The 13,234-nt window shown below is 44.0% G+C and overlaps 1 protein-coding gene across 1 annotated transcript in view; it reads right to left on the bottom strand.

Moving 5' to 3' along the window:
• The window catches only part of FRMPD3 (FERM and PDZ domain containing 3), a 79,807-nt gene that overhangs the window by 63,524 nt on the left and 3,049 nt on the right, over positions 1-13,234 (bottom strand). The window contains exons 2-3 of the mRNA XM_050777285.1: positions 12,050-12,152; positions 8,710-8,755 (exon numbers count right to left, since the gene is read on the bottom strand). Coding sequence (XP_050633242.1) covers positions 8,710-8,755; positions 12,050-12,152 — 149 coding nt within the window. The remainder of the gene's footprint in view (positions 1-8,709; positions 8,756-12,049; positions 12,153-13,234) is intronic.

The raw sequence follows: 13,234 nt of genomic DNA, 5'->3' as shown, positions 1-13,234 counted from the left end.
CCAGAGCTGGAGATCGTTGCAGAAAGTGATTACAGTATTGATTATACATGGAGTTGATAAATGCCTCTGTGTGTTGCACAGCCTGGTGCTCCAATCCTGAGCAGGGACTGCAGGCTGAGGCAGAAGCAAGAGAAAGGGGCAAGATAGATAGAAAGATCTGTAGCTATGCTCAGGCAGCTGTGTTTGATTCCATCTCCACAGTCATCCAAAGTTCCACCAAGGTGCCACAAACATGAGGCAAGGGGAATCTTTCTACTTGACAGTCACCTCTCTTCTCTGCCATCATCTGCCCTCAGATGACTGCATGGCACAGTGTGTAGAACGAGGCATCTCTAGAGACCTGAATGGGCCATGCAGCTCAACCTTCATTTTCACATGTGAAATGGAGGCCTGGGAAGAGGATATACTTTACCCAAAGTATTGAAATAATTGCGTAGCAGAGCCGAAACCAGAACCCACGTTTCCTGAGCCTTTGCTTAGTGATTGTTCCCCCACAGCAGGCTAAAGCTGGGAGTCCTTTCCTGATCTTTCATCCACTGGTTCTGGTTCTACCTTGGTGTTACGTAATGGACTCAAAAAATGAAGAACCCCAACTGGTATCCTTTTATGTATTCACCACAGTGAAGAGGATGGCATCCTTGCTATCCCTACCAAAGATGCAAGATTAGATCCTGTCCTAGTGAGTTTCTGTTTGTACCACTGAAAAACCAAAGATTCAGTTAATTATAGGCACAAACCACAAAGGAGGAAATGAAATTGCCAATATTTTCAGGGATTATAATCATTTCCAGGTGTCTGTTTCAGAGTTATTTTCAGCTTGTTTATACTTCATTCCTCATTGACCCTTGTCCTGTCGGTCTCTAAGATTCCATCCTATTCTCAGTCTTTAGCCTTAATGCTGGTGACTCATTCATTGCCAGCTGGTCTCTGCTAGATGTCATGGAGTCACATCTAGCCTTATGCTCAGACACAGGTGAGGCCTGCTTTGCAGTGTGATATGAGGGGTCTCTCAGAGGCCTCCCTGTCCCAAAGCATCTTCAAAGCTCAGCTGTGGGGCTTGAAGTTTGTAATATTAGGGGCACTCCTTTGTATTACAATGTTGAGAATTGGAAAGGCCCTGGTCAAAATGTGAATGAGGTAGTAGGAAGGCATAATACACTTCAGGGGCCAGCATATTACAGGCCTACATAGGCCAAATCTTGCTCACCACCTGTTTTTGTAAATAAAGCTTTACTGGAACACAGCCGTGATCTTCATTTATGTATTGCCTATGGCTGCTTTCGTGCTACCACATATGGCTTGCAAAGCCTAAAATACTAATTATATGGCCCTTCAGAGAAACAGTTTGCCAACCTCTGCACTAATTCATAACCATGCACTAACCAGCTGTTTTTAAAACTTGCCTGATGATAAGAATCACTGAGGAGTGCTTGTTAAAGCACAGATGCCTAGGCTCATACCAGATTTTAAAAGTTAGAATCTCTGGAAGAGTGGGGCCCAGAAATCAACATTGTTGAAGATATCCCAATCCATTAAGCATACATTAATTGAGCACCTTAAGGCTGGAATGTTTGAGCTCTTCACTGACCCTATTTTTTTCTCCAAGCAGCTGGGAATCTCATTTTGCAGCAGGCACCCTTTCTGGCTAAAATGAATTTTGGCCTGAAACATGGGACTAGAATTGCTAAGTACCTCTGGGGCCACTGCAAGCCCCTTGAAGCAACTGTGAAACCAGCAGCTTGGTGGAATAAGGAACAGAAGAGAGTCTGCCTTTCCCTCAGTGCAGAATTCAGCAGCTGGTTATTTTTTGACAATTTTTAAAATTTGGTGTCTGTATTAGTACAGATGTCAGGGTTGTGATCACTCAGATCTTGACCAAAGTCAGGTATAGGGCCAAATATTTTAGAGCAAGATAGGGCCCCACTTCGGTAACTGAAAAAAATGAAACTCAGGTTCTTGAAGCTTTGACTGATTCGCCCTTCTGGCTCACTGCCTTTGACACCTGAGCCTACTTATAATCAATTACTATAGCAACCACTGTGGGAGCCTAGGACAATGGAGGGTCATCCTGGCTTCACCAGATCACTACTAAGGGAACCAGGGGGCCTTCCTTCCCACACTCAAGACTGCCTGGACATGAACATATCCTCTGCCTGACTTCCAAAGCCCACCACAAACTACACCTGACTCTCTAACCACCTCTCCAAGATCACCTTTTGCTGCACTTGGTGGTTCTATCCACAGCTCCCTGCACACACTGGGCTTGCTATCACTCCTGGACCCACCTCACGCTGTTTCCTCCCTGTCCCCATCCTTCAGGGTCTACAGTGTCCTTTTGACCAGCTAAATGCCATCACTTTACAGTTTAGTTCAAACTCTACCTTTATCCTGAATCCTTCCCCAACTCCTCAATTCCCCTTCTTGGATTTCCTATAGTACTCCTGTTAATCCACACTGCCATCACTCATATCCCCAACCAGGCTGTATAAGCAGAGATGCCATTTTATGTTAATATGTCTCCCCCTAGCACCAAGCACATAGTAGATATGGCATAAAATCTATTAGTTGATTGCTAAAATTAATAATGAATTAGTTCATTAATTCAGCATATATGGTTGGAGTATCTACCATCTGACAAACACTATATGTCAGGAAGCTCTGTAGAAAACCAGTTTTTCTGAGGTGGTTCCCATTATTTTGGCTTTCTTTTTCTAGGCAGGTGGCTCCAAGCAGAGGGGATTCCAGTTCTTTAAGTACAGGCTGTTTTCAGAACCAGAAAACTAGGGTTTCATTTGAAACAGATTGTCTGTGCTTGCTTTATCAGGGTCATTCTTTGTCATAATCCAGTACTTTATCTGTTTAAAAATATTTACTGATTACCTACTGTGTGCCAAGGTCTAAGGGTTTCAAGATTAATAAATATCCAGTCAGTCATGAGGACTAGTTGGTAATTCAAAGATTAAGAAACACCCTTAAATACACAGAAGCTTATTAAGTGGTTATCTATGCATTATGGTTTGAGGGGACCTGGGAAAGAACTCCTGTGACCCCTCTCCCCAGTTGTCTGCCATGCTATGAGTCACTCTTACAAGGAAAATGTCATCTGAGAGAGACTCCATATCAGAATCATTTGCTGAGCCTTTTCAAACCAATACCAGGGTCTCATCTCCAGAGCCTCTAATTCAATGAGTCAGGGCAAGAGCCCAAGTATCAATATTTTTATGTTTTCTTTTTTTTTCTGTCTCTGCTGCTCGAATGAATCAGAACTGAGTATTAATAGTTTTCAGAGCTTCTCAGATGGTTCTAATGGATAAACAGGGTCAAGAACCATTACCAGGCCAGGTGTGGTGGCTCACGCCTGTAATCCCAGTACTATGGGAGGCCAAGGCGGGAGGATTACTTGAGGTCAGGAGTTCGAGACCAGCCTGGCCAACATGGCAAAATATTGTCTCTACTAAAAATGCAAAAATTAGCCAGTGTAGTGGCACATGCCTGTAATGCCAGCTACTCCAGTGGCTGAGGCAGGAGAATCACTTGAACCCAGGAGATAGAGGTTGCAGTGAGCTGAGATGGCACCACTGCACTCCAGACTGGGCGATAGAGTGAGACTCTATAAAAAAAAAATACCAGCCACAGTATGTAGGAGTAGGTATTAGGCCATTATCCGCCACAGAATGTAGGTGCTATTAATAGAAAGAGATTTGCAGATTGTCTGGTCCAGTGTCTTTTTTTTTTTTTTTTTAATACAGATTCCTAGGCCACATCCTGGACCTATTAGGAGGTTGTCTTCTGGAAGTAGTGGTAATCAAACTTTAACATGACAAGAGTTTTATAATAGGTAGCAGTCTCCTCGCACCCATGAGATGCCAAGTGCCTGCTATGAACACAGTATTATTTTCTGTGATGTAGGGGGTATAACATTAAACACATATTGGGAGTCTTCAAGAAGCTTTCAGTATAGCTAAAGAGAGAATATCTGTCAGTGGAGACTTGTTAAGGTAGTTATGTTCTATAACATTTCCATGAACACTGAATTAGTGAATACTGAACTGTTGCTCCAATATTTCACATAAATTATGGTGTTAAATTTTAAAAACAACTCATCCTAGTAGCTTCTATGTTCTTTATTTTACAAAGAGAAAATGAAGCTCAAAAGTGTTAAGTGACTTGCCCGAGGCCACTCCACTCACAGGTGCCAGAGTCAAGACTGAAATGCTGTCCAACTGGTCCCAGAACTGCAGTTTGTTTCTTGCACTACACTGCACTGCCCCCTATCGTCTCCATCCTCTGATTACCTCTGTATGAGAACTGACACAAGAAGGCAGAGCATCACCTTGTCAGAACTCGGCTGGGAACGTGTGCATTGGGTAAATCAAAATTTTCACACTCTGCACATGTCTGCAAATGACCAGAAAAGTGCCATGAGTGTTGATTTTGGGGGTTATAAATAAATTTTTGGGAGTAGGCAAGTTGGCAAATAGGGAATCTGCAAATAATGAGAATCGACTGCACATGTATGTAAGCCTGACATTCAATTGGGATGCACTAGGATGGTCATACTAGTTGTAAAATACGGAGAGATTCTTTCACACTGATTGGTAAGTAGGCACTGCCCTAAGCTTCCTGGATGCCACCTGACCTCTCCCCCTGGACCTCCTTACAAACGTAGATCAACTACAGGGTTAACATCTGGCATAATTAAGAGGACTTCAAGACTCTGCTCCAGTGCTATTACTGACTCATATTTTGACTGGATTGACTCCTACTGTACAGGTCATTAAATGTTTTGACAATTAGCCCTGTGTGTGTATACTCATCCACTTCTATGCTCCCAGGGTTTAGAGAGCACAAGGCTGACAACTAGAATGTAAGCTCTGTGAGGGCAGGGACCATGTTTGTCTGGTGCACTGCTATATTCCCAGCCTAGAACAATGTCCAGAATAGTAGGTGTTTAATAAATGCTTGATGAGTGAATGAACAGATTAGGGAAACGCTCACTGAGGTTAGTCAGGCAAAGCTGTTTGGAGAACATGAGTATCGAACAAGGTCTTAAAAGAAACAGACATATATTAGAAGAGATGTGGAATAGTACAAGGACAAAAGTCCACAGGGCAGTAAGACCTAAGAAGGAAATGTACCTAAGAAGGAGAAGGAAATCAGCCTGGCCTCAGCAAAGGGGCCATGGGTTGGGACCTGCAGAGTGAGCAGAACAGGGGGTAAGAAAATGTTGGAGGCACTGGGATGGGAAAGTTGAGATAGAGATTGGGGTGAGTGTTATGCCCTTTATTCTGCACCTAAGTTTGGACACTTGAGTTTTGTTTAGGTTGCTTTGATGGTTGGAAACTGGGTTTCCTTCATTCCTTCAATCAATATTTATTAGCACCTACTCTGTGCCAGGTGCTGGGGATACAGCGGTAACAAAACACAGTCTCTACCCTCATGGAGCTGACATTCTAATGAGGGACAGAGATGATAAACATGTAAATATAATATCTCACGGGAATGTAAAATGGCACAGCCACTTTGAAAAACAGTCTGGTAGTTTTTTAATAGACTATATATACACTTACTATTTGACCCAGCAATCGTACTCTTGGGCATTTATCTCACAGAAATGAAAACTTATGCCCACAAAAATCCTGTACATAAATATTATAGCAGCTTTATTTGTAGTAGCCCCAAGCTGGAAACAACCCAGATGCCCTTCAATGGGTACATGATTAAACAAACTGGTACATCCACACCATGGAATACCATGGGGGTACTACTCAGCAATAAAACGGAACAAAATATTGATACATGCAACAAGCTGGATGAATCTCGAGGACATTTTGCTAAGTGAAGAAAGCCAATCCCCAAAGGTTACATATTATATAATTATATTTGTATATTATTTTTGTTTGTTTTTTAGAGAAGTGGTCTCGCTCTATTGCCCCGGCTGGAGTACAGTGGTGCTATCATAGCTCAAAGCAGTCTCCAACACCTGGGCTCAAGCAATCCTCCTGCCTCAGTCTCTCAAGTAGCTGGGACTACAGGTGTGCACTACCACATCTGGCTAAATTAAAAAGAAAATTTTTAGAGACAAGGTCTCATTCTATGTTGTTCAGGCTGATCTCAAATTCCTTAGTTCAAGTGATCCTCCCACCTCAGCCTCCTAAGTAGCTGGAATTCCAGACAGGAGCCACAATGCTTTGCTTCCATTTATATAATATTTTTGAAATGATAAAATTAGGGAAATGTAAAGTCGTTGACAGGGATTGGGTGTAGGGGGTGAAGTGAGTATGATTATAAAAGGACAACATGAGGAATCCTTTTGGTGACAGACTTGTCCAGTTACTTTTTTAAGTTTTAAATTTTTGTGAGTACATAGTAGGTATATATATTTCTAGGGTACATAAGATACTTTGTCACAGGCATGCAACGTATAATAACAATATTATGGTAAATGGAGTATCTTGACTGTGTTGGTGGATACATAAACCCACATGTGATAAATTCATATTGAACCATATACGTATGTTGTATCATTGTTGATTTCCTGGTTTTGCTATTGCACATAGTTTTTTTTGTTTGTTTGTTTTTTGTTTTTAAGATGGAGTCTCGCTCTGTCATCTAGGCTGGAGTGCAGTGGTGCAATCTCAGCTCACTGCAACCTCTGCCTCCCGGGTTCAAACGATTCTCATGCCTCAGCCTCCTGAGTAGCTGAGACTACAGGTGCGCTCCACCATGCCAGGCTAATTTTTTTGTGTTTTCTGTAGGGATGGGATTTCACCATGTTGGCCAGGCTAGTCTCGAACTCCTGGCCTCAAGTGATCAACCTGCCTCGGCCTCCCAAAGTGCTGGGATTACAGGTGTGAACCGCTACACCCAGCCTATTGCACATAGTTATGTAAGATATAACCACTGGGAGAAACAGGGTAAAACAGGGTAACAGGTACATGGTATACCTCTACTATCATTGCAACTTCTTGTGATCTATAATTATTTCAAAAGAAAAGTTAAAAAAATATAATATTTCAGCTCTGAAGAAAAAGTAAGCAGTATCAGAAGATAGTGACAGGTAGATGCTATTTTAGAAAGGATACTCGGAGAAGGCTTCTGCAAGAAGGTGAAATTTGAGAAGACCTGACTAACAAAGTAAACCCAATCTTATACTCTGATCAGAGTAGTAAATTCTAACCACACATCAAGCACGTTTTAGTGAGAGAACTGGTGGTCATTTTCAAGACAGGAGATTGGGAGGTTGGGACTGACTGCCAACTTCCCACGAGGCAACTGCACACGTGCAGCAAAGTGGTGGGGAGGGGACTATTGGTAACAACAATGGAGTGATGGGGCTTGCCTGCCCAGAGACAAGAGAACTGGAACTAAGAAAGGCCTATCTGCCTGGGAGCATTGTGTGTACATATGTGAGAGAGCACATGAGTGTGTGTATATGTGAGTAGTGTATGTATGTATATGTATGGGTATGAGCGGGTGAGTGTATGTGTGTGAGTGTACGTGTGAGGATACATGTGAGTCTATTAGGTATGAGGTTGTGAATGAATGTGTGAGTGTATTGTGTGTATCTGTCAGTGTGTATATGTGTGTGAGTGTATGAGTGTGTTAGTGAAGTTCACACTGATGCAGAAGAGGTCTGGGAGCTGGGGGCCATGGGGAAAGGCAGTTAGTTTGAACCAAGATTGATTTCAATCCTGCTCTTGCCTGGTGAGCCCATGCTGTGCACCTGTGTTCCATCCCTCGCTGTGTCATCTCTCTATGGAAAATCTTGCCCTATCCCTCAAGGTCCAGCTCAGGTGCAGCCTCTTCCTTGAAGCCTTCCCTAATTTCACGTCCCCCACCCCCAACAGATGTGACCTCTCCTGTGGCTATACATTGAGGGTACAGCATCCATGCTGGGGTGCAGAGGACTGTTGGGGACATGAATAAGGGGACAGGTGGGCTGGAGGTAGAGTGAGGGCTCTGAATTTTGCACATGGAAGTTGTGTACCTGGGTTTGTGCATTTAAGCTAAGATTGCTATAAGGATATAACCAATAATGGACACTGAACTTTCTAAATCCAACGCTTGAGGAGAGGGGACTAGAAATTTTTACTTTTAATAAGTAGTCCTGGCAACTATTATGATCAGGTATGTTTAGGCAACACTGTTCTACTTTAAATCTCTCAGTGTACAGATGATGAAACAGGTCCAGAATGGGGAACTGACTCATCCAAGGTCACAAAGCCAGTTAAGTGATTGTACTAGGACAAAGATGAATCTGTTTGTCCAAGTGTATCCCCCAGCAACTTTATATTAAATTATATCACATATGGTGCTGTGTCTCATACATTGTAGGTAACTTATATGAATAAGATTGGCACCTATCATCATCCAGGACTTTATGAGAGTTCACATTGGACAGATACATTTTAATGGAGTACAGCCAAAAAGAAGTGGAAACTGTATTCGGAATTGAAGCAGTGGGCAGCTTAAGTGGGTAAAGCAGAAGGCACAGGACAGAACACAGCACAGCCCTTCAAAATCCTCAGCTTTGGACATGAGCAGAGACATGCTATTCAGAAGGTATTTAAGTTCACTCCTAAATCCTTGGCTCATATGTTGGTTGTAGTCTCTGAACCCCCAACCCCATCAGTGTTGCTTTCCAATATGGAAATGTCACCTCTTCTCAGTCAGGAGGAAGGGCAGATGGCAAAGAGGCTCACTCACCTGATGAGTGTGCAGAACTGTAAGAACGATGAATTCCTTAGCGCTCCTACAGAGAAAAGAGGAACAGGAGAGTAGTGTATCATGTACTAGGTATTCATCTAGTATAAGAAGCAACACCAGAATTTTCCCCTGGCTGCATTCAGGTATATGGATTAGGATAGAGGGCAATCTGAGTGTCTGCATGGACACTTTGCCTCCAGTCATTTGTGGAGGCCAACACAAACCATCCATATTAATTCACACAGGCATCCGAAGATGGTATAACCATTACCTCTGGGGTTGTCATTTTTTAGGTCTTCTTTTCATATTCCTTCTCACATACTCTCTGTAGAAATCTCCAAACCTTAGTAGCAATTTTATGTGCAGACTAGAAAATTCTCAAGGAAAACTGAAAGTCTGCATTACGGAATTCAAAGTCAGAGAGTCCTGGGAACCATGTACAATGATTATTGGTAATTTGGTATTTAAGTGAGAGGAGACATTCAAAGTAAAAACCCAAAGGAGGTCATTTGGTCACCATGACTCATACTCAGCAGATTTGTTTTAATTGAGGGACCAAAAAAGAGCCAGGGAGCAACAGATGGAAACCCAAACTCTCCAGATAGCAAATATTCAAAAGAATGAAGAATATGAAACTCTTCCGGCAAGAATTATGCCAATGATCAAACAGGCTGTGAGGTATGAAAATTCTCTCCCAGGAATACATAATCATTTAAAAGAACTAAAAGAAATGGAAATAGTTTGCCTTGAAGGAGCTTCCCCTCTCCTTGTTGGCCCTTTTCAAATGTTTACGTGAACAAAGTCATTTAAGAAGTAGAGTCAAGCTGCCCTTGATTCTGGATATTTGAGAAATGCCAAGGCCCGCAGCTCTAGAACTCTGAACATCTACCACATTTGGTGAGGCAAACTACAGGGATTAATCAGCCCCAGGATTTGGGAAGTTCCCAGAAGTAAAGAGTTGTGTTCCAGGAAAAATACTAAAGAAAATACTTTATCTTGAACAGGGGAGGGGCATAACATAAGTTGGATTATGTGACTCGTCTCCTCCAGCCCCTTGCCATGTCTCCCCATTTCATTTAGAACAAAGCCACAGTCCCTATGGTGGCTTCAAAGGTTCTCCATTATCTGGACTTATTTTCTACAACTCTCCTCTTTCCTTACCAACTCCAGTCCTACTGGCTTCTCCCCTGTTCCACAATCGTGCCAAACACACTCTTGGCCTTAGGGCCTCTGCACTGGCTGTTCTCTCTCCAACACCTTCTCCTCCCTCAAGTCTTTCTTCAAATGTCACCTTCTCAATGAGGTCAACATTGGCCCTACTGTTTAGTTACATTTTGCACCCCTGTGCCCAGCACTCCTGATCCTCTTTACCTAGATCTACTTTCTATTCTTAATAACGTTTATCAGCTTCTAATATGTTGTAGAACTACTTTTTTTTTTTTTTTTGAGACGGAGTCTCGCTCTGTCGCCCAGGCTGGAGTGCAGTTGCCGGATCTCAGCTCACTGCAAGCTCCGCCTCCCGGGTTTACGCCCTTCTCCTGCCTCAGCCTCCCGAGTAGCTGGGACTACAGGCGCCCGCCACCTCGCCTGGCTAGTTTTTTGTGTTTTTTTAGTAGAGACGGGGTTTCACTGTGTTAGCCAGGATGGTCTCGATCTCCTGACCTCGTGATCCGCCTGTCTCGGCCTCCCAAAGTGCTGGGATTACAGGCTTGAGCCACCGCGCCCGGCCTGTAGAACTACTTATAATCTTTTCTGCTTATGATGTATCTCCTTTCACTAAAATGTAAACTCCAGTGAGCCGGGGATCTTTGTCTGTCTTATTCATTGCTGTATCTTCAGTGTGTGGAACAGCGCCTGGTGCATCAAGGACAATAATAAATACTGGTTGGTTGATTGATTGAATGAATGAATAACCCACTGGCTCCCAAAGTTATTAAGAGTGTGCTCTGCTTTAACGCTGAAAGAGCTCTGGAACCCCTCACGAAATCAGCCTAACTTGTTTTGGAGTGCAAAGATATCTACTGAAAGCAAAGCAGTGACTTCTGAGGGACCAGGCTGAAAAAACTCCAACATGCCCTAATAGGATAGAAAGAACTCACCTCATATTGGTGTGGTAGCAGAGGGTGGAGAGTGGAGGGTGGGGAAATGCAATATACAACTGAACTTGGAGAAGAGTCAAAGAAAAGGTCATTAGGGATCAGACACATTTCATGGTATTGAGCTGGAGGGAGCATGCCAAGGAAGCCAAGAAGTGCTCTGGACTTCAGGAGGGAACATTCCAAAGCCCTTCAGAGCTAGTTAGAGGGTGCTGTTCCATACACAGATTGCTATGTCTGCCTTTGAAGGCAAGGGAAGAGCTCTGGGACCAGGTGGGCTTTTGGGAGCCTGGAAAGATGAGTGGGATGAAAACACTCTGAACCAGGAGGAGTTGAAGGAGATGGAGGCAGAGATGAAGTCAGACTATGCAAGGGGGAGAGAGAGAGGAGGAGAGAGAGAGAAAGAGAGAGGGAGAGAGAAAAGGAGAGACAGAGAGAGAGCGAGCATGTACATGGTTCCATTTGGAGTGAGATAGCCAAGCTCCCCCAAAATGAGGTTAGTCCCTGCAATTTGGAGCCTTTACCTCTTATTCTCTAATTCTTTTTCAACAAATGTATGCCAGGGTGTGTGCATGTGGTGTGGATGTGGGGTAGGAGAGTGTGTATGGTGTGTGTGTGTGTATGGTGTGTGTGTGTGTGTAATATGTGTAGGAGTAAGGGATAGGTAAAGACAATGTGATTACTCTCCATTTATAAACAGTGGTGATCCCACAACGTTCCTTTTGTCATCAGCTTCCATTTGGGGAGGGCATTTAGGGGCCACAAACACTATGGACAGTATCCACATTGGGAGGTTCTCTTCCTCAACCCACTGGCCACGAATTCTGATTTTTTTTTCTGGAATGGGGGAGTTGGTCAATGTCTTGCTTGCACTGTGCATATATCTAGGATGTTCTTTTAATGGCTTGATTCTCATCTGTCACTTGGTCTGTCCCACTGGACAAAAAAAAAGGGGGCTGGGGTGAAGAGATTCGTCGGGTGGAGGGAGGTAGGGGTGAGACTCCAGCAGGGAGTTCTTTGTATCTGTTCACATCATTGGAGATGCTAAGCCAGTGTGTATGAAGGCTCCTGCTGACCCTGAATAGCTGGTCCCTGAAGTTCTGGGTTAGCCAGGAGCCCTGTATAGGGCTTCTCTGCCTGGAAGGATTTTGCTCTCAGAGTGAGGGGGGATAGTGGTAGCCCCATGTCACCGGTGAGTCAGGGGTGGGGATACTGATCAGCTCCTGCCAAGAGGCCCCTGTTACCTGATAAGTTCTATGAGCCTCTCCCTCGGGGCTTCACTCACGTCTTCCTCATTAATAGCCACAATCTGGTCACCAGCCAGGAGCTTGTTCTCAGAGGGGCCTCCTGCAAAGGAGAGGAGAGAGATGTGAGGGCTTAGGGTTACTGCTGGTAAAGTCCAGGTCTGGGCAAGTCCCCTGTGCCTGTAGGAGCTGAAGCAGGTGCTGAGGCCTGGAGATGGTGCAGGCTGAGCTGTGGTGATGTAGGGGTTGCTATTCGAGCTCTCTGCTGCTGTTGCTGCTGCTGCTGCTGCTGCTGCCTATAAGCAGATAGAGGGCAGAGGAATGAAGACAGAGAATGGAGTCGGCCTCCTTTAGTTCCATGCCAAGAAAGACATGCTCTGGACTTCAGGAGCAAGCATTCCAAAGCCCTCCAGAGCTAGTGAGAGGGTGCTGTTCCAAACACAGAACGCTAAGTCTGCTTTTGAAGGCAAGGGAGGTGCTCTAGAACCAGGTGGGCTTTTCGGAGCCCCGGAAAGACAAGTGGGATGAAAACACTTTAGCTGGGCATGGTTTAGTAGCAAAAGGTCCCAGACTTAGATGAGGTCAATAAACATTTTACTGGCTTGCTTCTTAACGAGGAACACAGACTTCCATTTCATAGGCGGGACTTGCTTAGGTACAAGGAATGACTTCCAGACTACTGGAGGTGGTCAGGCGACAGGAGGAGGAAGGATCTTCTTACTTGAATATTATTCATACTTATTGGTCTGTAAGGACTTAAGCATTCACTTATCTGAAGACAGAGGAAAAATACCTAAAGGGTTATTTTTTTTTCAACACTGAGAAATGCCACTGTCCAATAAATGAGGGGAACAAAGTACATACCCTTGTGCAGTTGGATATTTGTTTCCTCTCCCTCCCATTTCTTTTCTTTCTTTATTTTTTATTTTATTTTTATTTTTTTGAGGTGGAGTCTTATTCTGTTGCCCAGGCTGGAGTACAGTGGCATGATCTCGGCTCACTGCAACCTGCACCTCCCAGGTTCAACAGATTCTCCCACCTCAGCCTCCTGAGTAGCTGGGATGACAGGTACACTCCACCACACCCAGTTAATGTTTGTATTTTTAGTAGAGATGGAACATCTCCATGTTGCCCAGAGTGGTCTTGAACTCCTGACCTGAGGTGATCCACCTACCTCAGCCTCCG

Source organism: Macaca thibetana, chromosome X (assembly GCF_024542745.1).
Source record: "Macaca thibetana thibetana isolate TM-01 chromosome X, ASM2454274v1, whole genome shotgun sequence".
NCBI lineage: Eukaryota > Metazoa > Chordata > Mammalia > Primates > Cercopithecidae > Macaca > Macaca thibetana.
This window is presented reverse-complemented; position numbering and strand designations above follow the sequence as displayed.